The following is a 26,835-nucleotide window of genomic DNA, read 5'->3' as shown; positions in this document are numbered from 1 at the left end:
CTCGACATCTTACTTTTCTTCACATTGTAAATACCACAAAAACCCGACACCTTATGCTTCAAATCCTTCCATTTCGACCGACACATTTCTGGGGTACGTCCTGACTCACGGTTCAAGTGTGAGTCCAACTGAAACTTCACCTTCTTCCAAAGCGAACCTGCCGTTTGGGCGTTTCCGACGTATGGATCCTCGGAAACGTTTAACCAAGATTTTTCCAAACACGCCTCTTCATCCTTCCCCCAATTTCGACACTCTCTTTTACCTTTAACCGAGACTTGGGTCTCGGGTATTGCTTCCACCTCTTCCTCCTCCACCTCTTCTGCTTCTTCTTCTTCTTCTTCTTCTTCTTCTTCTTCTTCTTCTTCATCTTGAACCTACTGACTCACGAAGTGTGATGATGAACCACCCGCAAAACCCGAAAACCCGGGTTGAGTTTCATTCGCAAAACCCGAAAAAACCCGGTATTCGGTTGGACACTTGACGGGACAGATTCAAAAAACAATGGATCCATACTATTCAAGAAATCTTCAACATGTTGTGGCCTATACACATCTTCGGCCGTATTTTTTTGCGAAAGAGGAGGTGGCATAATATCGCGATTGTTTGGCGGTGGCGCGTTTCTGCGTTTTTTTAGTAGATTTGAGTAACTGGGTTCTTTTGGTTTCTTCCCCCTATTCATTTTTGTGGGTTTAGATGGATGATTTGGTTGGAAAAAAAAAAGAAGAAAGAAAGAAGCAGCGTCGGCCAGAAAAAAAAAAAGAGGAAAAGTGAAGAAGAAAAGAGAAAGAGAAGAGAAAGAAAAGAGAAAGAGAGAAAGAGGAAAAATGGGACCCACGGCCTTTTTTTTTGTAACGTTCAAATTTTTGGGCACCCAAACTGGCACCATTGTGCCCAGTATCCTCCCCACCCAACCGGTACCGGGGGGTCGGGGCGGTGTGCCATCTGGTACTGGCCCGGTACCGGTCCGGTGCCTACTTCACTCCGTCCAGCCTTAGGAGATGTTTTTTTGGTTCATTTAGTTAAAATGATCAATTGTTTCGAAAAAACTAATACAAAATTAATATTAATTAATTAACCACTTAAATTAGTTCCCATATTACATAATAAAAGTATTATTTGTGTCACAAAATTTGATAAATTTATTATTATTATGCAGGTTATAGATAAAATAAAACAAGTATTAATGTAAAACAAATAAAACAATAGGTATTTCTACAACGATAATCACCGTGCATCATAAAAATCATCTTACATCAATTGTTTCGTGAATCTTTGTGCATCAATTTAACTATGATCTAAAGGTTAATATCGTGTCTTATTTGTTTTACTTTGATACTTGTTTTACAGTATCTAACCCCTTATTATGCATTATTAGATATAAACTAGTTATCGTACCCGCACGTTGCCGTGGGGTACGCTTTCTACACGACAAAATTAACATGTAACAATAACAATAAAAAAAATTTTAAAAGTGTTATAAGATGTATAAAAACATAAACAATAACTATATTGAGTAATATTTTAAATATAATATAAACTTTTAAACATTAAAATTGTAACAATGTGAAAGTTATTTGATAAAAGCATGAGAACCCAAAAATTAGTCAAGAAAACAAAAATGAAAACTTTGATGTGGAGCAAATTTAAAAACGTTATATATTTAAGGAAAATGATAATGACGGCCCAAAGGGTTGTTATTAAGGCCTTATTACATGCATAAAAATTAGTACTTTATATATCGATAACCGCCCTTCTGAATTTTCATAAGACAAAGTACAAACTTTATTGCATCAAATTAATTAATACCGACATCCCGAATTACTTTAATTAACAAAACTCTTTATTTAAAAAGTAAAATCGTAATCATGTGAAAGTTATTTGATGAAAACGTTAGAACCCAGAAATTCAGTGTCAAGAAAATAAAAACAAAAACTTTGATGCAGGCAAAATTAAAAACATTATATATATAAAAGACGAATAAAAATAGTCAAACCAAATGTTTAAACGCAAAATCGTGACCAGGTGAAAGTTATTTAATGAAAACATTAGAACCCAGAAATTCAGTGTCAAGAAAACAAAAACGAAAACTTTGATGTGGGACAAATTAAAAAACCTTATGTATATAAAAAGACGAATAAAAATAGTCAAACCAAATGTTTAAAAGTAAAATTGTGACCAGACGAAACTTATTTGATTAAAACATGAGAACCCAATAATTTAGTGTCAAGAAAATAAAAACGAAAACTTTAATGTGGGACAAAAGTTAAAAGATAGAAAGTTTAGGAGGTTAAAAATGAAATATGGTAAAAGTTTATTATGTGCTATACGAACTTTTACATTTTGCGCATAATTTATTTGTACATTCCTATAAGTTATAAAACAAGTATTAATGTAAAACAAAGAAAACAATAGGTTTTTCTACAACGATAATCACCGTGAATCAAAAAAGTCATCTTATATCAATTGCTTCGTGAATCTTCGTGCATCAATTTAAGCATGATCTAAAGGTCAATATCGTGTATTGTTTGTTTTACTTTAATACTTGTTTTACATTATGTAACCCCTTATTATGCATTATTAGATACAAACTAGTTATCGTACCCGCGCGTTGCCGCGGGGTACGCTTTATACACGACAAAATTTTAGACTCAAATTTATGTCAAATATTCGAACTAAAAAATAAAAAAGACAATTAAACATGTAACAATAATAAAGAAAAATTTAAACGTGTTATAAGATTTATAAAAACATGTTAATAACTATATTAAGTAATATTTTAAATATAATATAAACTTTTAAACAGTAAAATTGTAACCATGTGAAAGTTATTTGATAAAAACATGAGAATCCAAAAAATAGTCAAGAAAATAAAAACAAAAAATTTGATGTGGGGCAAACTTAAAAACGTTATATATTTAAGGAAAATGATAATGACAGCTCAAAGGGTTGTCATTAAGGGGCTTATTACATGCATAAAAAGTAGTACTTTATATATCAATAACCGCCTCCTGAATTTTTATAAGACAAAGTACAAACTTTAATGTATCAAATTAATTAATACCGACATCCCTAAGTACTTTCATTAACAAAACTTTTTATTTAAAAAGTAAAATCGTAATTATGTGAAAGTTATTTGATGAAAACGTTAGAACCCAGAAATTCAGTGTCAAGAAAATTAATACCGACATCCATAAGTGTGTATTATATTCAACTACACGTGCTTTAATTGTTATGTGATCGTAAAATTGTGTTAGTTATGTTGTTATGTGTATGTAGATGTTTTGTTGTCTAAGTGTGTATGTTATGTAATCAAACATGCCTTAAGTGTTATGTGATTGTGTATTGTTAATTTGGATACGTCAGGCTAATGTGTAGATTTTGTGGATATATGCGATTTGACGATGTAGAAACAGTTAATCCTTGATGCAAAGAGCTATATTATTTACTTTCTTATAGTTTGTCACAATTAATCTATTTTAGCAGGCAGAGTCAGAGTTGATTATATGGAGGTTGACTATATGCGTGTAGTATGGTCCATATTACTGAATAACTGGCAGATTATAGTTGCCGACTATCATGCAGTTTATCTTACGCAGTACGATATGCACGTAGTTTATATAATGCAGAAAGTTAATATATATATATATATACACGCAGTTTATATAATGCAGAAGGTTAATATGTTTACTTTCTATATATTCACTAAGCGATGTGCTTATCCTTTTAATTATAAATGTTGTAGGTACAAAGGGATTCGGTGCTAGTGATAAACAACCATAAAGGATGAGCCCTAAGAAGCCATAGCCGTGGATGAACACTTGCAGAAGGTTTACACAAGTGTTATCTTTAAATTACAGCCGAGTATATTATGCTTGTTACATTACTAGCCCATATTTTACGAACTTGATGTGCCGATTACTTTAAATTGGTAATGTAGTCATTAAACTGAGTCGTGTCAAGTATTTTGGTTGTTTAAAGCAGGTTGTTTTGAAAACTAGCAGGTATTGATTGTTGATATTACGATGAGATCATGTTGAAATTTCTAATTTTTACATTGTGTCGTTTGAAATAAAATAGTATTCGGCATTGTCGAATAAATATGTATTTACTGAATACATATTTATCTATAGAAAAATAAAGGAAGTTTTCTTTTTTTAAAAAAAAAAAAACTGGCGTAACAGAATATGTGACTGTTAGATACTTAAGCTTGGATATAGAATCCTTTACAATTTAACTTTTTAATCCATAAAAAACATGGAGCCAATTATTTAACGATTATATAATAAATATTAAAAAATTCATATTTGAGGGCTTATATACCCTCTAACAAATTTATACTCATTTTTTTCATATATGTTTTATATATATATATATATATCTACAGAAAAGTGAATAAATGGCTGTTAGGGTGGGGGGAGGGTTTGCCCACTCCTCCCCTCCCCTCCCTGATTTTTCATCTCCTCCCCTCCCCTCCCCGATTGCTAGGAGCACCTCGCCACCCCTCCCCTTCCCTCCCCACCCTTTTCTATTTAATTTAATTTATATTTATTTTTAAAAACTAAAATATTTTATTTAACAAATTAAAACTAATACAACTTAAAACACAATTAAAACACATAATTTTTATTCTAACACACAAAAACAAGTAACACATACAACTAAGGCGCCGGTCATCCGTACTGCTCATAAATGGCGCGTTTCTGCGCCAAAACCATCTCCAACATCGGCCCGCTGAGGTGATCGTGTGGCCTGATCACGAAGTCCATATCATTTTGTCGCTGCTGACTCTGGACCATCCGTGTCATCTCCTTCTCCCGTTTCTTCCTAGCCTCCTCCGCCGCCATATAGCTATCCATCATCGCCTTCTACATCTGCATCTTCTCCTCTCGAGATCGTTTTTTATCCTCATTATCGCATTTCAACTCCGCGACCATCTTCAAGAACTCCTCAGATGTAGTAGAGGCGGAAGGAGCAGCCTGCTTACCCTTAGCTTTACGGCGGGGTGGCACGGGTCTAGCCTGATGTACTGGTGCATCATCCATGTTGTTCCCTCCCTCCCCTTCTTGCTCCAAGTGGTCATCATTCAAGTCAATATGCACCGACGGCTCCCCTGATGAACGTACATGGACAGACCCTTCCGTTCTTGCCCTTTTGCTACCCGACTCCTCACAAATCCCCTCCAAAGTAAGAACCTCCGACCATTTCGGTCCTCTCCTCAAAACTGCCACGCCTCTACATGCGGAAACCGGACTTGTTATTGTATTTCCGCATATACAATGCCACAGCCGACTTAAACACATCCTCGTCACTTTGGCCACTCGACATCTTACTTTTCTTCACATTGTAAATACCACAAAAACCCAACACCTTATGCTTCAAATCCTTCCATTTCGACCGACACATTTCTGGGGTACGTCCTGACTCACGGTTCAAGTGTGAGTCCAACTGAAACTTCACCTTCTTCCAAAACGAACCCGCCGTTTGGGCGTTTCCGACGTATGGATCCTCGGAAACGTTTAACCAAGATTTTTCCAAACACGCCTCTTCATCCTTCCCCCAATTTCGACACTCTCTTTTACCTTTAACCGAGACTTGGGTCTCGGGTATTGCTTCTACCTCTTCCTCCTCCACCTCTTCTTCTTCTTCTTCTTCATCTCCGCGGGGTACGCTTTCTACACGACAAAATTAACATGTAACAATAACAATAAAAAAAAATTTAAAAGTGTTATAAGATGTATAAAAACATAAACAATAACTATATTGAGTAATATTTTAAATATAATATAAACTTTTAAACAGTAAAATTGTAACAATGTGAAAGTTATTTGATAAAAACATGAGAACCCAAAAATTAGTCAAGAAAACAAAAACGAAAACTTTGATGTGGAGCAAATTTAAAAACGTTATATATTTAAGGAAAATGATAATGACGGCCCAAAGAACTTTATTGCATCAAATTAATTAATATCGACATCCCGAATTACTTTAATTAACAAAACTCTTTATTTAAAAAGTAAAATCGTAATCATGTGAAAGTTATTTGATGAAAAAGTTAGAACCCAGAAATTCAGTGTCAAGAAAATAAAAACGAAAACTTTGATGCGGGCAAAATTAAAAACATTATATATATAAAAGACGAATAAAAATAGTCAAACCAAATGTTTAAACGCAAAATCGTGACCAGGTGAAAGTTATTTAATGAAAACATTAGAACCCAGAAATTCAGTGTCAAGAAAACAAAAACGAAAACTTTGATGTGGGACAAATTAAAAAACCTTATGTATATAAAAAGACGAATAAAAATAGTCAAACCAAATGTTTAAAAGTAAAATCGTGACCAGACGAAAGTTATTTGATTAAAACATGAGAACCCAATAATTTAGTGTCAAGAAAATAAAAACGAAAACTTTAATGTGCGACAAAAGTTAAAAGATAGAAAGTTTAGGAGGTTAAAAATGAAATATGGTAAAAGTTTATTATGTGCTATACGAACTTTTACATTTTGCGCATAATTTATTTGTACATTCCTATAAGTTATAAAACAAGTATTAATGTAAAACAAAGAAAACAATAGGTTTTTCTACAACGATAATCACCGTGAATCATAAATTCATCTTATATCAATTGCTTCGTGAATCTTCGTGCATCAATTTAAGCATGATCTAAAGGTCAATATCGTGTATTGTTTGTTTTACTTTAATACTTGTTTTACATTATGTAACCCCTTATTATGCATTATTAGATACAAACTAGTTATCGTACCCGCGCGTTGCCGCGGGGTACGCTTTATACACGACAAAATTTTAGACTCAAATTTATGTCAAATATTTGAACTAAAAAATAAAAAAGACAATTAAACATGTAACAATAATAAAGAAAAATTTAAACGTGTTATAAGATTTATAAAAACATAAACAATAACTATATTAAGTAATATTTTAAATTTAATATAAACTTTTAAACAGTAAAATTGTAACCATGTGAAAGTTATTTGATAAAAACATGAGAATCCAAAAAATAGTCAAGAAAATAAAAACAAAAAATTTGATGTGGGGCAAACTTAAAAACGTTATATATTTAAGGAAAATGATAATGACAACTCAAAGGGTTGTCATTAAGGGGCTTATTACATGCATAAAAAGTAGTACTTTATATATCAATAACCGCCTTCCTGAATTTTTATAAGACAAAATACAAACTTTAATGTATCAAATTAATTAATACCGACATCCTTAAGTACTTTCATTAACAAAACTTTTTATTTAAAAAGTAAAATCGTATTATGTGAAAGTTATTTGATGAAAACGTTAGAACCCAGAAATTCAGTGTCAAGAAAATTAATACCGACATCCATAAGTACTTTCATTAACAAAACTTTTTATTTAAAAAGTAAAATCGTAATCATGTGAAAGTTATTTGATGAAAACGTTAGAACCCAGAAATTCAGTGTCAAGAAAATAAAAACGAAAACTTTGATGTGGGCAAATTTAAAAACGTTATGTATATAAAAGACGAATAAAAATAGTCAAACCAAATGTTTAAAAGCAAAATCATGACCAGGTGAAAGTTATTTGATGAAAACATTAGAACCCAGAAATTCAGTGTCAAGAAAATAAATACGAAAACTTTGATATGGGACAAATTAAAAAACGTTATGTATATAAAAAGATGAATAAAAATAGTCAAACCAAATGTTTAAAAGTAAAATCGTGATCAGCCGAAAGTTATTTGATGAAAACATGAGAATCCAATAATTTAGTGTCAATAAAATAAAAACGAAAACTTTAATATGGGATAAAAGTTAAAAGATAGAAAGTTTATGTGGTTAAAAATGAAATATGGTAAAAGTTTATTATGTGCTATACGAACTTATACATTTTCCGCATAATTTACTTGTACATTTCTATAATTTTTTAGTACAGTATAAATATCACTATTATATATGATTATTTCCATTATATTGGGCCTATCTAAAATGCTAGCAATTATACACATATGACTATTTACGTGTGACCGGGTCTGGGCCTACAAAATAAAGTGTGGTCCGCATGAGAGTATGATACTAATTAGCACGTGGAGGGGTCATAGTATTTCCTGTTGGGCCCCGTTGATATAAATTGATATCTGGTCCTTATGTGGTTAGTAACAAGTAGATGATAATTTGTGAAAACTAACAACCCGATTCAGCCATATAATTTATTAAATAATTATGGGAAATGATAAACATAGTCCCACATCTAACTTTAATTTATCAAGACATGTTTAAAAATGTTACATTTCATATAACCATTTCCTAAAAATATGCATAAATATCAATGTATAATAATATCATGCATGTTTACAAATTAACTATATTCTATAACCCCGGAGAATACATTTAACATTTCTCATTTATTTATTTATTTATTTTTGTATTGCCTTAGTAACAATGTGTAACAATCCTAGTTTTTAAAAACATTTTTATTCACAACTCAATTCAATCATATTATTCATTAAATAATTTATTAGGAAAATTTCTATATACAATATAAGCACCTTCACTCTTATTTATATAGGAAAATTTGCTTTAGTAGTTCATGATCGATGCACAATTAATTTCTATATATCCTTCACAAAATTAAACAATTAAAGTGATTAATTGGTAGAAATATTTTATATATAAATATATACTTAAATACAAAAATAACTCTGGTGAAACAAAGGATTTCCAGTTGCTGTTGAAGGTCTAGTAAAATGTATAAGAGAAACCATCAATTAATATTAAGAAAGACATATTGAAAGATGCGGAGACATGGTTGCTCAAATTTAGTTCCTTACATGTCCCGGCAATAAGTGTGGCAGGATCTCCAAAGTTCAACGTTTACGATTTTGATTTTGGATGGAGAAAGCCGAAAAGGCATGAGGCTATCATGAATGACAACGCCGTAATTGATGTGATCACTGTTGATGCGAGCCGAGAATCACCAGGAGATCTGGAGTTCGGCTTGTCCCTTGGTGCTAAACAGATGCATGCTTCTATCAGCATATTTGAGAATGAAATACCGAGCATTCTATCACATCTATCTATGGTTTAAAAATTTCTAATGTATCAATCTATGTATGTATGATGATAATATTTGGTTTGTTGTTTGTTTGCTATCTTGTATGTCAGGCCGATCCGAGAGGTTCAATAAAGCAATTTTTTTTTATTTTTGTATCAAATTAGCAAGGCATTAATTAGTTAAGAGCCGTCACCTATCGCCTGTGTGGTCTTTTGCCGAATTACCCAACGAATGTCTCCTAAAGCCGCGACGTATCAAATTAGTAAACCATTGATGTGAGCCATCCCGGATTTAGACTGAACCAAAAAAAAAAGAACCCTCATTCTATATCTTTTACCATAAAATCTATAAAATTGAAAAAGGGTAGTATTTCGACCCATTTCCTTTTTAATGTTTTAAGCAGGCACTAGCCCTTAAAAATTTTGGTTAAATTAAAAAAGATTACGCAAAATAATGAATAATAAACCAACATTGAAAATTTTGTACCAATAATATTTAAAGGTTCTTGAGAAGGAAGCTTTCATTGCTCTAGTTGATGGCGGATCTGATAAGGGGGCGGCATGTTCCAAGCCACCCCCAACTTGCAAACAACCTCTTAACATAGTGATGACCAGCGTTTTGTGTTTTATATTTGTATTTAGATGGGAAGAAAAGCTTCAAGTTGTGTGTTAATGCTGAAGGTGATTTGAAGGCTTTCTACCAGGAGGATGTCGACATCTAGCAGTTTTCCTCTTTCTTTTCTTTATTCTTTTCTAATAAGATCCTTCTAGTAGTTAAATATTACATTTTGACCCTGTATTTGTAGAAAGTTTAAACTTTTTGGTATAAATTAAATAGTATTTTAAATTTAGAACTACTTTTCTTTTAAAATCATTTGTCTTTGTGTAATGTTGTTTAATTTTTTCAATGTAACACTTGTAATCTTTTTAACTCAGTAATCATTATTTTTATTTATTAGATGTTATAATATTTTATTAACTTTTGTTATTGAAATATATTTCTTATTATTAATATACAGTAATATTTTAATTTAAATTATTAAAGCTAAGTTAAGTTTCTATTATTTAAATGTAAAGTTATATAAATTTTTAGTATTAGATTAGTCGTTCATTAGTGTTATACTGAGAGTGTTGTACAAAATTAATTACTGAAACTTGGTTATAGTTAAATTTTTCTTATGTAATAATGACAGGGACTAATAGTGGTTAGTGTTGTCAACAACCAAATTACAAACAACCCCTCTCAACGTTAAATCTTAGCTTCGCCTCTGTGTATAATACTAATAGATAATAAAACGCCATGTTTTTTTTGCCTATATTAATCCTCAAATTACGTACAAAATAACCGTGTGGGAATTATATTTGGTAGAGACATGAGTAAAAGCATAAAGATTATGGAGTCAACTATATAATATATACTAGCACGGTATCTGCACAATGCGGCGGCAGTGGTTGTCTCAGCGACAGTGTGGTGGTGAGGGCGACGGTTGGTGGCGGAGGTGGTGTCGATTAGGGTAAATTATTGATATATGAGTAATTGATATAAAGGGTTAATGAAGATATTTTGGACGATAAATGATTAATAATGTAATTTAATTATTAATGTTAAAGAGTAGTGTAGATTAAAATATTTAAGGCGTGTTATGTGTAAATATTACACAAGTTTTAACATTGACATAGTTAAGTTAGATAAAAAAAATTTAAATTAGCATGAATATGGAAAATAATGTTTGGACACATGCTATTTAAAACTATGGATCAAATTATAAAGAAAGCATTTTAAATCATTTGAAGTAATTAATTAGACATAAATGATTTTTATTTTTAGATCCGCGCGAGACCTTATAAAGTTATAATACCACTGTTATGTACCATTAACCGTTGAGTATCATATGTCAATTTGACTGTTTGAACATGCAGGTGACTTGTTTCAAATGTGGAGGAGTTTCCCTTGGATTTGGGACCCACCATCGTGTTGTGGATGGCTCATCAGCGGTTCACTTCACGAATTCCTGGTCCAATATTGCCCGTGGCCTTGCCGCTACTATCCAACCCTTCCTAGACAGGATTCTCCTCTGTGCTCGAGACCCATCACGACCTACTACGAACACAACGAATTCCAACTAAATCCACTATTAAAATTACCTTATGATAAAACCGTGAGTTGTATTTTCAAGTTGACACGAGATGAAATGAAAGTACTCAAAGCAAAATCCAACAAAGATGGAAGCACAATCAAATTCAGCTCCTACCAAATTCTCGCAGGCCATATTTGGAGGTCGGTGACTAAAGCCCGTGGGCTACGATATGACCGGGAGACAATTGTCTACATCCCAGTTGATGGGCGGTCTCGTCTTGATCCTCCTTTGCCACTAGGTTATTTTGGGAATGCCATTTTAATGGCCGCTCCTAAATCATTAGCCGGCAAGCTTCAATCGAACAGTACTATTTATTATGCTGCAAATAAAATCCATGATGCAATAGCACATGTGAATAACGATTATATATAGTCAACAATTGAATATCTTGAACTACAGCCAGATCTGAATGCTCTGGTTCGTGGGCCGCAATCATTTTGATGTCCTAATCTTGGGATTTCTAATTGGGCTGGGCTCCCCATATATAAGGCGGATTTTGGGTGGGCTCGGCCTATATTCATGGGTCCTGCTTGGATCGCAAACGGTTTGAGCGTAGTGTATTACCAAACCCGGGTTTATTTATTTTTTATTTTTAGAATAGCGAAAAGCCGGACCACGGGTATCCGGACTAGATACCGAGGGCCTACCCGATCTCCTCCCCCGCCCGCCCCATCCGGTAAATTCAACTCGCACGCCAAGAATATTGGCTAGTAACAATGCTCGAGACGAGATTCGAATATGTCACCCTTGTTACAACATCCAGAGTGTCCAACCACTGCACTAGCAAGTGAAGGACCCAAACCCAGTTAATGACAGAAGAGTCTCTATTGCCATTTCTCTTCGAGCGCAACATATGCAGAAATTTAGCAGATTCTTTCATATGTTTGAATAAGACGCACCCGCCAAGTAGTTACCTACCTTGTCCTGTTATTTTGATGGTGATTTCTTTAAAATGTTTCAGTTTCAATTTTATTTTTGATGTTTTCTAAGTAAAAAATGTTTGACATTTATACATTAAGTATGTGTTTAATTGGAATTTTAAACATGCAGGTATATTTGTTATGTGGCCCATTATACATTAAGAGATAAACTAGCTACTACTACTTAAATAAATATGGGTTAAACATCTTGAAAGTAGCCCAACGTCTATCTTTAATATGTATTTACAATACATAAATCCTCCTAAATTTATTTATTCCGAGATTTAGATGATTATTACAATAACAATGACCCTTTGTAATCAAACTAGTCGTTAGGAACGATAGTCTCAAAATATTAAAATCAAAGTTTTTAAAATTTTTTGAAGTATGTTAAATAAAAACAAAATAAAATTTAAATAGATAAAGTACAAATTAAAAAACGAAACATATAAAGATGAACTCCATATCAATATCGATTTCAATTAACTTTTTTTTCATCTTCTTTTTTATTGAAAAATTCGTTATTTTAGTTTTTTAATTTGTAATAAGTAGTTAAAATAAATAATTTGCAGTTTGAAGGAAAAAAAAAAAGAAAGATGACAGATAATGAAAGAGGTAAAGACAATCAGTTAGATCTTTCGATCTCCTGAAGTTGTAACCAATATACATTCTTACCCTTTTTCCTAGGTTATATATTTATATGTGTGCCCAAAGACTGAAAAGATACACAAAAACAAATATGCAACATGTTTTAAAAAAACCCAAAAACAAATATGCAGATATAGTAGAAACTTTAAAAATTATAAAAATGCACACCAATTTAAAGACCATCTCGAATATTTTGATTTTCTTCGGATTGTTTCAATCCGAAACAGTTCATACATGCACAACATGCACTACAACACAAATTTCATTTATTCACATTTATTTTAAAGAAGTGTGAAGAATTTTCTTAATTTTTTCACTTAAAAATGTTTACAAAGTATACACATGTAAAAGTGTAAAAAAATTATAACTTTTTCACACTTATATATGTGAAAAGAAAAAATTAACACCTAAAAGTATGAAGACATGTCAAATATATTCATACTTAAAAGTGTGAAAGTCAAATTGTAGCACCAAATTTCTTCACACCTTTCTTGTGTGAAGAAATTTGGTGTTATAAATTAATCTTTATATTTTTAAGTGTGAGCAATTGATATAATTTTACACACTTGGAGATTTGAACTCCCCCCCCCCCCCCCCCCCCCACATATTTAAGTGTGAAAAAGTTATGATTTTTCAAATTCCTTTATACTTTTAAATATGAATACTTTTTAAACTTTTTAAAGTGTGAACAAGTTAAGAAATTTTTTCTCACTTCTTATTAGTAAGTATGAATAAATAACATTTTTTTTGTAAGGATGGAGTCATAGATGGTGGTTAACATGTATTTGGTTAAGATCTTCAAGATGAACTAACGTTGTCTTATATTTTGTAGTTGAAGAAGAAACCATAATAAACTTATAATAGACACAAACTAAATTAAAAGAGATAAATAATAATAATAACATCACAATTCAGTGTCAAATAATAATGATTAAACACAAAATATATATATAAAAAAAGCTTTTTTGTTTGTTGAGTAAGTCGGACTTTTTATTTGTTGAGAATTCATGAGGTAGTCGAACTTTATTTTTTTTAGAATTCGTGAAGATTTTATCCTAGAACTAAATTAAAAGAGATGAATAATAATAATAACATAAGAATTCAATGTCAAATAATAATGATTAAACATGAACAAATTATATATTAAAAAAACCCTTTATGTTTGTTGAGTAAGTCGAACTTTTTTTTTATTGAGATTTCGTGAGTTAGTTGAACCTTTTTTTTTGTTGAAAATTCGTGAGGGTTTATTTATTAGGTTGTATATATATAATAATCTTTTGGAGAGTTTTAAGCATAAGAAGATTTGTTTTTTATTTTTTAATAGAATATATGTTGGCCTAGAAAATTTTTTAAAAAATATAAAAAAAAGTAGAGGAGTAATTAGGATGGAGAATTAGACTCAAGGAGGAAAATTAGGGGTACCAAATGTACCCCAACCTACTCTTTTAGTTATATTATTATAGATTAATAGAAAATATGAATGCCATGTAGCCAATTAACTGCATTATTATTATTAATTAATAAAATAAAGATACAATTATAAACATAATATTTATCCTCTAATTTTATGATTAGCATTTATATATAAATTAATCCTCTATTTATCTTTTCACTTTGGTCGCATATTGTTGTGTCGATTATATATCTCTCGAACATCGGATCATATATCTACACTTCAACATCCGTGTGTGAAAGTTGGAATTATTTATGATAGAATTATTTCCATAATCGCATCTTTTTTACCTACTTTTTTATATACGAATTTACCTTTATGAATAATTATACTTATTGATATTACATATTTCCGTTGGAAATCTGTCGGTGATGAGCGTAGCGACGGATTTCCGATAGAATTTTCTGTCGGAATATGACAGTTATGTAGTAGTGATATGGATCAAAAAGAGGAAGAAGAGGACGTACGATAAGTTGATGTGCGCGGGAAGAAAAAGACATCCCGGGGAAGCAAAAGCATAAAAATTGTTCAATGATTCTTTTTTTTAAGGTAAATTTTAATTTAAGTTTTTAGAAATTTTTTTTATAAATATTGTTAAATGTATTTTTTATTTTAATGAAATGTTGTGTTTTTATAATTGTTAAGTTGAATTAATTAACATTAAATATAATTTTTGATTAATAAGGAAATAATAAGTTCATTAAATGGTTTTACTAACGTATTAGAGTATTAGTTAGCAAATCCGTAAAGATGATGTTAAATTACAAAAGGAAAGTAGTTGACTTAACAAAACAGAACAAAACTACATAAATGGAATGACATAGCCAAAGAGTTCAACACGTATCGATATACTCTAATTATTTACTCAAACCACTGTCTTGTAATACTCGGATAGTCGGATCTGTCTCGAAAACTTAGAAATTCTATTCAATTATGATACAGAATCACCAAACAATTGAAGTTGCAGAGCTAAGTCAATTAAAATCTAGATAAAGACTGATCACCACTAGGCTTCAATTGGCTCTACAAAGTTCACCACCTAAACTGCCATGATTAGGATAAGGAATGGAGCTATCAAGAACAAGAGATAATATATTATATTTGGGGTTAAAACTCTGTGCCTTATTCATTTCACAATTAAGTAGTACATAAAAAAACAATAACATAAACGGTTAATTACTAAATCGTGGGTAACCCATGATTTGTGCTACATGCACTTGATTGGATATTGAAAAAAAACTCTCATACTAAATCACATGATAAAAATTAGTAAAATCTTGGCAGAGGCAAACATGACCTGTAAACATGGGAATCATGGAGTGGACCGGGTCATCACCCAATTGAACTACTCTTATTCAATTTGCTAGTCTTGGACAAAAGCAAGGAATTCTTTGTCATTTTGAAAAATATGCATCTCTTCTTCTATCAATTTCACTACTGCTTCAATTCCATCTCCAGAAGCCGTATCCATGAAAATAAAATAGCTAGCTGCATCCAACATATTAGTTGGTCTAATCACACGCGCTGGCTTTCCCCATCCAAAATCCACCTTATTAATCGGAGAATTACATAGACTCGTACATGAATATATCCGATGGCTTTGATCTAGTACTAAGCCCATTTTCCTTTTTAAAAATATTTCCCCATTTTCATCAACATCTTTTATTACCCCCCCTTGCAGCTCCATTCTATCTTTCCTCAAACTCGTAATCACATCGTTTAGCTGGTCATCATCATTAGCCATTTTTGCAACGGCTAGATTTACGACGTTTCCTACCAGGTTATTAATAGAAGCGGTACTAGCAACCTTTTCTCTCATGTTCATCGCTAGACTCAACTTTGAAGGCCGAAAAGAGCCTCCAGCCTTGGTTGTGGCCGCATTCACCGCGCATTTAAAAAGTAAAGATACCAATGATTCCAACCGACTAGGGTTCAACGGAGTCACACCCGACATATTATTTATCTTGCTTTTGAGATCAGTCAATTTTGAATTAGAAAATACAAATCTTTTTGTTGAATACTTATCTTTGGATGGTGATTTCATAGGCGGACCACCTTGAACAGTACCTATATCTCTTACGGGGTAAGAAATGAAAGTTGGATCTATAATTGGCGATCCACCACGTGTAACAGTCGCCCAATAGTTAACGAAATTCGCCACCGAAGATCCATCAGCAACTTTATGTGAGAGTGAAACAGCCACCGCAATTCCACCGCAAGAAAAATGGTTGACTTGGACCTCAAGCAAACGGTTACTTCCGAAACCAACGTTAGGAGCGAGTTGGCTAACTAAGGTTTCATCTGGGTCTCTATTGAGAACGAATTCTTGGAGTGGAAGATCGATGGAAGCTTCCAAGAACTCGACTCCTTCGTCGTTACATTCGATGTAACACGCAGGCGGTGATGGGATCCTACCTGCGAATGGATAGTATTTTGTTAAACAATTTGACAAAGATTTTTTTAAGTTGTTGATGACGTCATGATCTTTGTTGTAGCTTTCGTAGAAGAAGATGGCTGGCACGTGAATGTTGGGCATCTTCAATTCTACGAATGAAAGGTTATAACGGTTGAGGTGAGGGGGTGTTGGGGATGATGGTTTGATGGTTTCTTGGTTTGTGATGGTTTTCATTGTTGATAAAACAAATTGTAACCAACTCAATTATGAAGATGATCGAACCATATGTCTGTCTCTCTCTCTATATATACACTAAACATATAGTCGTGGACGGCTTACGGTATAATACAATATTCTTATTTTTTAATATTGTATATAATTTACAACATATATGTTGACCGTTAAAATAATTATATAATACCGTATTTTACATTAATAGCTCAAAACCACCACTCATCACCGTCACCGCCAGATATCGCCACCACCATTATTTATCACGCCACCACCACCTATTGCTGTTACCACCACATCTCAACCACTACTATCATCGCTGCCACATCGTGCGAGAATGCGCTAGTATCTCCATCTCCAAATAGCAATAAAAGAGCCCGCTAAGTTCTTTTTTAAAGAAATACCACAACCCTTGAATGAAAAGCAAAATTGAATTAGAACCTTTAAATAGTTTTCTTACATCATCTTCTATGTTTAGACTTTTACTAAACTAAAATAAACTAATTCTTCAATAAACTTACTAATTAATACTACATATGTTTATTCCAAATTAAAACATAATAAAAAATCATGGACTTAAAAAGTTTATTCTATTCTTAGTTATATTGAGTACTTTTGTTCTGAATTTCTAATTGATTTTTGATTTTTTTGTTTTGTTTTTGATTTCATTGAATTGGCTACAAGTTTCAAATAATTTAAATATAGTTTATGTTAATTTCTATATATATTTTTTCTTCATTTTTTTTAATTGGTTAAATTTTATTTCATTTTTCTATGTTAATCTGAACAATTGATCGACTACTTTATATTTATGGGTTGTCTGGGTCTGATTGAAAACGTAAATGACAAATATACTGAAAGTTACTGTATTATTCATAGTTTATGATATGATAAAAGTTATCAGATTACGGATTTTATAAGTATATGATATATTTCAAATATGTTAAAGCATGATTATGATTAATATTAGATGAGTCAAAATATATTAATAAAAAAGATAAATGGGAAAAATATAAGAATTTGACACATATGTAAAATGATAATATGTCAAGATTAGAGGATAGCCGTATAAACTTTAACAAAACCTCTTTATGTTTCAATTTGCTTTTTATATTTAATTTATTTTCGAAACAAATATGGAATTGGATCATAGTTATATAATTTTAATTATATCTTCGTATTTAAATTGATAATAAGTCTACAAACTAATAAAATAATTGGTAAAAATATACCCACATAATATATTGTAATGTAAATATTAAATAATGAAGAATCATTAATATTACATCAGACGTGATTTAGGAAAAGTTCCCTTCTAATATTCTACTTCTATTTGTTAAGATTTTCTACTCCTATTTGTTAAGATTTTACTTTAATTTGATATTAAGTTTTTTTATATAACTTTCATACTTATATACTGTACTTTAAAATAATTAAGTTTTTTTATATAACTTTCATACTTATATACTGTACTTTAAAATAATCAATGTAATTAAAATAATTGCACATGCAATTAAGACAAAATAGTCAGACCTCCCAAAAAATCAATAAAACTTTTATGATATACTTTAGGTTTTTTACAAGTAAAATATGATACCATAGTACCTGCGCAATGCGGCAGTGGTTGTGACGACAATGGTGTGGTGGTAGGGTCGACTGTTAGTGGTGAATGCAGCGTCGAGTGATGTAAATAAGTGATGTAAAGATAATTGATGTAAAAGGTTAATGCATATATTTTGGATAAATGATTGATATTTATTAATTGTATTTTAGATAATTACTCCATAACTTTTAAAGAGAGGGTTACTTCATTAATTACTAAACTGGACCAACCCGGGACCGGACCGAAAACCGATTATAGGAAAATATAGGACCGAGAACCGGACCAACTAAATCGGTTCGGTTCATGCTCAGGCCGTGCTCGGTCCTCAGGTTTAAAGTGTTAGACCGAGACCAAGTAACAATGAGTATAAAATTCGTAAGTAACATTAAATTATTTACATACTTTGTGTCTTCTTTTTATAAGATCATTATATGAGTTTTTTAATTTAAATAACATGACTTTTATATACTAAAGTCTAACATGTAATGAGTTTTGACCACGTTCTTTATTCCAAAGCAAAGTCAATTCTATAAAGGAGGTATTCACGGTCCAAAATAAAAGAGATAGATATGTTACATGTCATGCGTACAAGTAAATTAATTCTATTAGAGATGTAATCAAATCTAACATAATTTATGAATGAGCATGTACGTGGCAGTAAGCACTATGATATGCATGTACAAGAATTTATACACAATATATAATAGGATACTAGGAATCCATGATAATGAGATTAATATAAGCTCACTATTATCTTTGAAAAGTGAACTAGAAGGAACTTAGAATCTCACTTGAAATTACTTGTATTAGTTTCTCGGTTTGGTTCCGAACATGCAATTTCTCGGTTTATACATGGACTGGACCGAGAACCGAATTGGACGATTTTATAGGACCGAGAACCGGACCGATTTCTTCGGTTCTATTCGGTTTCAGTCCAATGTAGGTTCGGTTTTCCGGTTTTCTCGGTTTGGACCGCAATATGAACCCCTCTAGTGAGCCCCCATCATATGAATAATAAATATAATTAGAGTATGCAAAATGAAAAAAATTACTTTGATTTACAAGTTAAAAGGATATAAATTGTAAAACATTTACAAAGATATAACAAACATATGCTAGCTACAGACTAATCTACAAGATCATTTGTATTTAACTTTACAACATCGTATAGAAATATACAGCATACAAATCTTATTAACCTATATAAATATGTTATTAAAAAATTTTTAACTGTACATTTCACGTATCACGCGAGAAGATAATATAGTATAAATACATAGTCAAGTAAACCCATTAAAAATTTGAAATCATATAATTTATACCATAAAAAACATATGCATTTTGTTAATAAAAATATATTTTCGCTATTTCTTGTCACGGGAAAAAGAGTATTTTCTCATTTATACTACTTATTAATTAAAAAACCTGATTGGAAGTTACATGAAGGGAAATGTTAAAAATATCCTTTTTAATTTATATTATGTAATATTTTAATCTAGTATATCTTAAAATATTTTTATATACACTATCTTCTTAACATTAATTAGTAAAAATATACTATCAACTTTTTTATCTTTTAAAATATCTCTAATAACTCTTTAAATTAGTAACCTTTATATCGATTATCTACATCTATTGACGTCGCCTCCACCACCGACAATTGTTCACACCATCACACTGTCGCCGTCGCCGTCACGACCACTTACACATTATGCAGATACAGTACTAGTTATTTCTTTATTGAGAACAAGCAATAATATAAGGAACGTCAAATCAATGATTGAGTTAATTAATTACATTTTAAATGGGATTGAACTTAATTCAGTAGTATTAGCATTGTACCCGCGCGATGCAGCGGGGAATAAGAAAAAAATGCCGGTGGTTTGTGGGGCGGCGACGATGAAAAAAAAATAAAAATAAACCGGCGGCAGTGGATAGTGGTTTGATGGTGGTTTTTGGGGCGGTGGTGGATGGTGTTTATGGGGGATAGCGTACATAGAAGGTGGATTGCGACGGTGGATGGTGGTATTTGGGGCGGTGATGGATGATGTTTATGGGGGGAGAAAATCAGAGAAGTGGGAAGGGAGAGAAATTCGGAAATCGGATGAACGTATGTGTGTGTAATGAGCGTGATGGAGAAAAATAGGGTAGTGTAAATTAGGAGGGCATAAAAGACATTTTAAAGGTAGAGGTGTTAAAAGGGGGGTGAAGTAGTTTGCTTATTAATGGAGTATAGATAAATTAATAGTTATGTCTTTATCTTTGAAAATTCTTTTAAAAAAATAGAAAGTTTAGATCATTTGCTCGCAATAAGGGATTTAGATTACGTTGTCTTAATTAGGTCAGCGCTATAGAGCCCCTCGCCCTCAATACCTAGTAGGAGGAGAATTCTCCAATTAAACAGTCCAAAGGCACGACATTTAATTGAGATCAAACTATGCCCCATCTGCAAGACTCAAACTTGTTTCATTGAAATACTTTATTTGTGAAATTTCTTGAAATGTTTATTCTATGTCTTAAACTCGTGATTTACAGCATGTAAGCTGGTCCTCAACCAGTGAGTTATAAAGAGAAGTACGAAAATTCCTTTATTTTGTTAAACTTTTTATATATGATTAATTTTACTATGTTTGTTGATATAATACTTAATATTTAATGTCCTAAAAAAAGTCAATATAATTTAATTTGTAATGTCTACTCTAAAAGTTTTTTTTTTTTTCTAAACTTGTCCTAAAATCATAAATCCTTAAAGATGACATGTACAGTTGTACTAACTATTCAAATAAATACTAGGTAATCCGGCTCGTGCGTTGTAAGACTTCAACTATTGAGATTACGTTTGTCATTGAGATTACGTTTGCTAGTGGCTTTGGTTGAATCACAATCGTTTAAAAAAAAGAAAACTAGTCAATCCTATATATGTTAACGCAAAAGTTTATCTTATTAAATATATATTTAGCTAAACACATTACCTTTATGCTCAAAAGTTTCAAATATCAAATATATATATATATATATATATAGGGGTGGGTTATTTTGAGAACCATAAAAAAAAAAAAAGGAACGCGAGAACCAATCCTGGCCATTGATTTTGATCTTGATGATATTTAATTTTCTCTCTCCTCATTTTCACCCAATTCATTCAAATGGTTTTATCTCACAAACCGTACATTGTTAAACGAAAAAAAAGCATGGGTAGTCTTAAAATTTCGTGCTCTTTCATTAGAGATGCGACTTGATATACTTTTGACAAACTTTTAAATTTCGATTTTTTTTTTAATTTTTTTTTTTTAGCGATAATCCTACAGATGTGCAGAGGGTATACATCATACACATCCTACACATGTGTAAGTTATACATCCTACACATGTGTAGGTATGTCCTACACATGTGCAGGTAAAAAAAAATTTTCGAAAAAAAAAAAATTTTCGAAATTTAAAAGTTTGTCAAAAGTATATCAAGTCGCATCTCTAATGAAAGAGAACGAAATTTTAAGACTACCCATGGTTTTTTTTTCGTCTAACGATGCACGGTTTGTGAGATAAAACGTTTTGAAAAATTTGGATGAAAGTGATGAGAGAGAAAAAAGGAGATGAGATGTGTGGCCCAGATTGGTTCTCGTGTTCTTTTTTTTTTATGGTTCTCAAAATAACTTTCCTCTATATATATATATATATATATATATATTTTGAGAACTCTTAAAAAAAAACTCATGAACCAATCTAGACCACACATTCTTTCCCTCTTTTTCTCTCTTTAATTAAATAATAAAATTCACCCAAATCATTCAAAATGTTCTAACTCACAAACCGTAAATCGTTAGACGAAACAAAAAGCATGGGTAGTCTTAAAATTTCGTCCTCTTTCATTAGAGATCCAATTCGGTATACTTTTGATGACTTTTTAATTTTCATTTTTTTTTGTAGTTACACATAACTTATACATGGGTAGGTTGAACTTACACATGTGTAGGTTGAACTTACACATGTGTAGGTTGAACAAAAATTATGATTCGGAATGGGCTTCGCCCTTAAGGATATTCATAAACCAAAGCTAGTGGGGGTGATAGGTCATAGAGGGTGATAGGTCATTGGGTGATAGGTCATAGGTCATAGAGGGTGATAGGTCATAGGGTGATAGGTCATAGGGGGTGACCAGTGAGGGGTGATCTACCTAATGGGCTCCGCCCTTAGCTGCTATGGCTCCGCCATGGATTGACGGGCTCCGTCTTTGGCCACCATGGCTCTGCCATAGATTGATGGGCTCCGCCCTTGACCTTCATTGTTGTGTACATATGTTCATTTACTAATTTACATCTGAAAACAATGATCCTACACATGTGTAGGATGAACCTACACATGTGTAGGATGAACGTGATGGGAAAAAAAATGAAAATTAAAAAGTCATCAAAATTATATCGAATTGGATCTCTAATGAAAGAGGATAAAATTATAAGACTACCCATGTTTTTTGTTTTGTCTAACGATTTACGGTTTGTGAGATAAAGCATTTTAAATGATTTGGGTGAATTTTCTTATTTAATGGAGGAGAGAGAAAATATAAGAAAATGAGAGATCCACATTGGTTCCTGAGTTCTTTTTTTTTAAGTTCTCAAAATAACTTTCCTCTATATGTATATATATTATATATATATATATATATATATATTTTGCAAGAGAACCACGTTATGCAACCACTGGGTTAAACCCCAGTGGCACGGGTATTTCACTAAACCTGCTATGCGGGGCCCCGGGAGAGTTTACTTTAATGTCTCGAGTTTGACTCTTGGTAGGTTCTCCTCAGCGATATTTTTCAATTAAAGAGGTGGTATGGTGAGAAAGACTATTTAAAATCCGCTTAGTGAGGGACCCTTTCGTTGTGCGATTAGCACACATCATCGCGTCTGATGTAAAATTCACTTGTAAAAAAAAAAGAACCACGTTATGCTTAGGGCTGTAAATGGTTCGGTTCGGTTAGCTAAAAGATTCGAACCGTTTTTCAGGTTTTGGTTCGGTTCGATTAGTTAAAAATTTTAAACCGTTAATTTTGGTTACCCGATAAAGTCGGTTAATTTCGGTTAATCATTTTATAAGTTTATGCTAATATAAAGTTTAAGTTGTCAATTATAATAATAAAAAAGATACCACAATGACTTTTAAAGGTTTATAAGTTGCAATCCTCACAGTTCAAGCCATAGGAAGGATCTAGGTGTTGTTTACATGTTCTAGATAGCGTGATTGCTTTTGTAATTTTATCGTAATTATCTCTTGTACTTTGGGTTTCTAGTACTTTGCTAGATCCTTTTTATATTTATACGAGCATAATATCCGTGCGTTGCGACGGAATTTTGTTTTAGTAATGATAATTTGTTATAAGGATAGATATGATAATTTATTGTTTTAGTGTGTGAAGGGACGTTTTGGGAACCATGAGTATGTTGAAAGAGGTTTTTTGGGAATAAAAAATATGCTTAATTTCTTAAGGTAAAATGATAAATCCTTCTGACCAAATAGCCTAATAATCCTCCTAACTATGAGATGATGACATGTAGAAAAATCAGGGGGCAAGATTACAAAAGAGAATTAGTGGATACAGGAAGGTGACATGTGGTATCCACTAATTCTCTTTTGTAATCTTGCCCTCTGATTTTTCCACATGTCATTATCTTATAGATAGAAGGATTATTAAGCTATTTGGTTAAGATGATTAATCATTTCTCTTTCTTAAGACATATTATAAATAAAAAACTTAAAATGCTTTATAAAATAGTAAAGATACTTTGCGGTTCTAAAAAAATAAAACTTTTTATTTTGTGCAACCAATCAAAAATAAAAAATGTGAAAGAATAAAAAAAATTTCAAAGTTGAAATGCCACATGTCACAACCCTAATAGATGTCACACTATTCACATTAAAAAATATTCAATCATGTATCAATTTAAATGTTTGTCATATCAAATATATATTTATTTAAATACATTATATTTTTGCAATTTGATTTAACCTTTTAACCCCTAACCAACTCTTCCAACTATTTATACTGACAGTCGATAAATTTTCAACGCTCCAAATATATTTTTCCCTTTTATTTTGTAGATAAAACCAAAAATTTAAATTTAACTATAGTATTGCATTAAACTTAAAAGTCCATTACATAACTAATAAAAAGAAAAATACGATAAAGTCCATTACAAAAATTAAAATAAAACTACAACTAATACATATTTAAAAATTCCATGACCATCCATATTGCGGCCCGAGTTGTCGTTTTTTTGTCAAGCACCCATGTTAACAAAATCAGATCCATCGATGTCGTGGTGCGGCTCCTTAAAGAACTTTAGTTGATACGTACTTATAGCCATTGAAATGTCACATACAAAAAACGAGGTTGCATATTAGTTGGTCTTTTTTAAATTTATTTTGATTAAATAAAGAAATATGAATAAAAAACTAACATAGCAAGATACATGCGGTGTATTATTATAGACAAAACTTAAAAAGATATGGTTAAAATAAAGATAAAGAAATAAAAATAAAAAACTAACATAGCAAGATACATGCCGTGTATATAAACAAAACTTACCAACTTAGCAATCATATTATTATTTTTATTTATCTCAAATTATACGAGTACGACATCTACTTTTGTTCGGTTTCTTTTTTAATATAATTAATTTTTTTTAATAGTTAGTCGATATGCGACATCATAGAACACTTCACTGTATAATGGTGAAATTTTACACGTACCCTAGATTATGAGATCTAAAACATAAGTCCTTACTGGTGATTCAAAAAAATACCCACATAATTAATTTCTTTTATTTTAGGTTGTATTTCATTCATATACCATTTATTATAATCTATCAATATATGCAAAGGTTTAGGATCCCGAATTGTAATGATTATACACGAATTTATTATATGCAATGAACTTTCATAAATAGGGGGTTGGGGGTACATTTGACACCCCTAATCTCTCTCCTTTAGCCTAATACTCTATATTTATTAATCCTTTATTTTTTAATATTTATTTAATAAATAATGGCTGACCTTTAATAAAAAAAATCTTTATTATTATTATTATTATTATTATTATTATTATTATTATTATCATTATCATTATCATTATTATTATTATTATTATTATTATTTATATATATACAACCTAGAAAAAACACTAACATATTTTCAACAAAAAAAAAACCTTACGGCAAGAAAAAAACACACCTATGATCGACTACCAAACGAGTTTTTTTTATTATATACTTTGTTCATATTTAATAATAATAATAATAATGATAATTATTATTATTATTATTATTATTATTATTTAACATTGAATTCTTATGTTATTATTATTATTATTATTATCTTTTTTAGTTTAGTTTGTTATCCGTTATAGGTTCATTATAACTTCTTTTTCAACAACAAAAAATAAGATCACATTAGTTCATCTTGAAAATCTTAAACCAACAAATGTTAACTATCATCTACGACTCCGTGTTGTGCATATATGGACTGTTTCGAAATGGAACAACCTGAAAAAAATCAAAACATTCGAGATGGTCTTTGTTGATGAATTGGTATGTATTTTTCAAATTATATACTGTACACCTTTTGTTTCTTTTTTTATTTAACTAAAGTTGAAAAAAAAAGGGTAAAATGTCATCAATATTTATATTAAGTTAATTTTCATATGTTTCTTCTTTAACTTTCGTATTGATTAAGTTGTGATATTGGTCATATTGATGACTTATAATGTTATTGTGTAAATTTTTAATTCGTCTATAATCAAAAGTTGTCATTAAGAATCAATTTATTAAAAATATATATATAGAGATTTATTAAGCAGAAACTTACCCATTAAGATTTATTATGCAATACAACTTCTTTATTTTTTAATTATCAATATATGTTTATGTTTTGATAATGAGTAAGATTCCGATATGTATGATAGGCATTCCCCGAAAGATTAGTTTATTACGCATTACTTCTTCAACCTTTTGTCTTATTTGAATCGTTTTATGTTTTATTTTTAGGTATTTTAATTTTATTCGGTATCTATTTAATTAATATACTTGAATTTCAGTTTTTTAACTTTGATTAATATATTTTGAGAATACTCGTTCATTGGACGGACTTGGGCACTAGTACACATATATAGAATTGAATAAAAATGAAAAAATATGATAAAAATTATATAGATTAAGATAATTTAAAAGTCAATCTGTTTATTTATTTACATCAAAGATTATATAACATAACCAAAAATATCTATGATCAAAATTATACATAAAAACTTAACAAGTCAAATTGAATATTCGATCTCATTGTCTCTCAATCCTTATTATGAGTCATGAGTAGGTGGTGCAAAATGTGTAAAATGTGTCTGTCATTGAATGAGTGGT

The 26,835-nt window shown here is 31.0% G+C and overlaps 2 protein-coding genes and 1 pseudogene across 2 annotated transcripts; 1 reads left to right on the top strand and 2 right to left on the bottom strand.

The window, feature by feature from the left end:
• Positions 1-4,865: 4,865 nt before the first annotated feature.
• Positions 4,866-7,354, bottom strand: LOC122604649 (glutathione S-transferase T3-like). The gene is made up of 3 exons (XM_043777522.1): positions 7,345-7,354; positions 5,276-5,672; positions 4,866-5,232 (listed from the first exon to the last, which is right to left on the bottom strand). The coding sequence occupies exons 1-3, from the start codon at positions 7,352-7,354 to the stop codon at positions 4,866-4,868; spliced, it is 774 nt and encodes a 257-aa protein (XP_043633457.1).
• Positions 7,355-10,954: 3,600 nt separating this feature from the next.
• Positions 10,955-11,550, top strand: LOC122606032 (annotated as a pseudogene).
• Positions 11,551-15,271: 3,721 nt separating this feature from the next.
• On the bottom strand, positions 15,272-16,872 carry LOC122605698 (acylsugar acyltransferase 3-like). The gene has a single exon (XM_043778654.1). It carries the CDS (start codon positions 16,826-16,828, stop codon positions 15,563-15,565), a length of 1,266 nt encoding a protein of 421 aa, XP_043634589.1. The 5' UTR covers positions 16,829-16,872; the 3' UTR covers positions 15,272-15,562.
• Between the last annotated feature and the right edge of the window lie 9,963 nt (positions 16,873-26,835).

Source organism: Erigeron canadensis, chromosome 6, assembly GCF_010389155.1.
Source record: "Erigeron canadensis isolate Cc75 chromosome 6, C_canadensis_v1, whole genome shotgun sequence".
In the NCBI taxonomy this organism is placed as follows: domain Eukaryota; kingdom Viridiplantae; phylum Streptophyta; class Magnoliopsida; order Asterales; family Asteraceae; genus Erigeron; species Erigeron canadensis.
The sequence above is the reverse complement of the archived record's forward strand: the minus strand, read 5'-3'. Positions and strand labels throughout refer to the sequence as shown.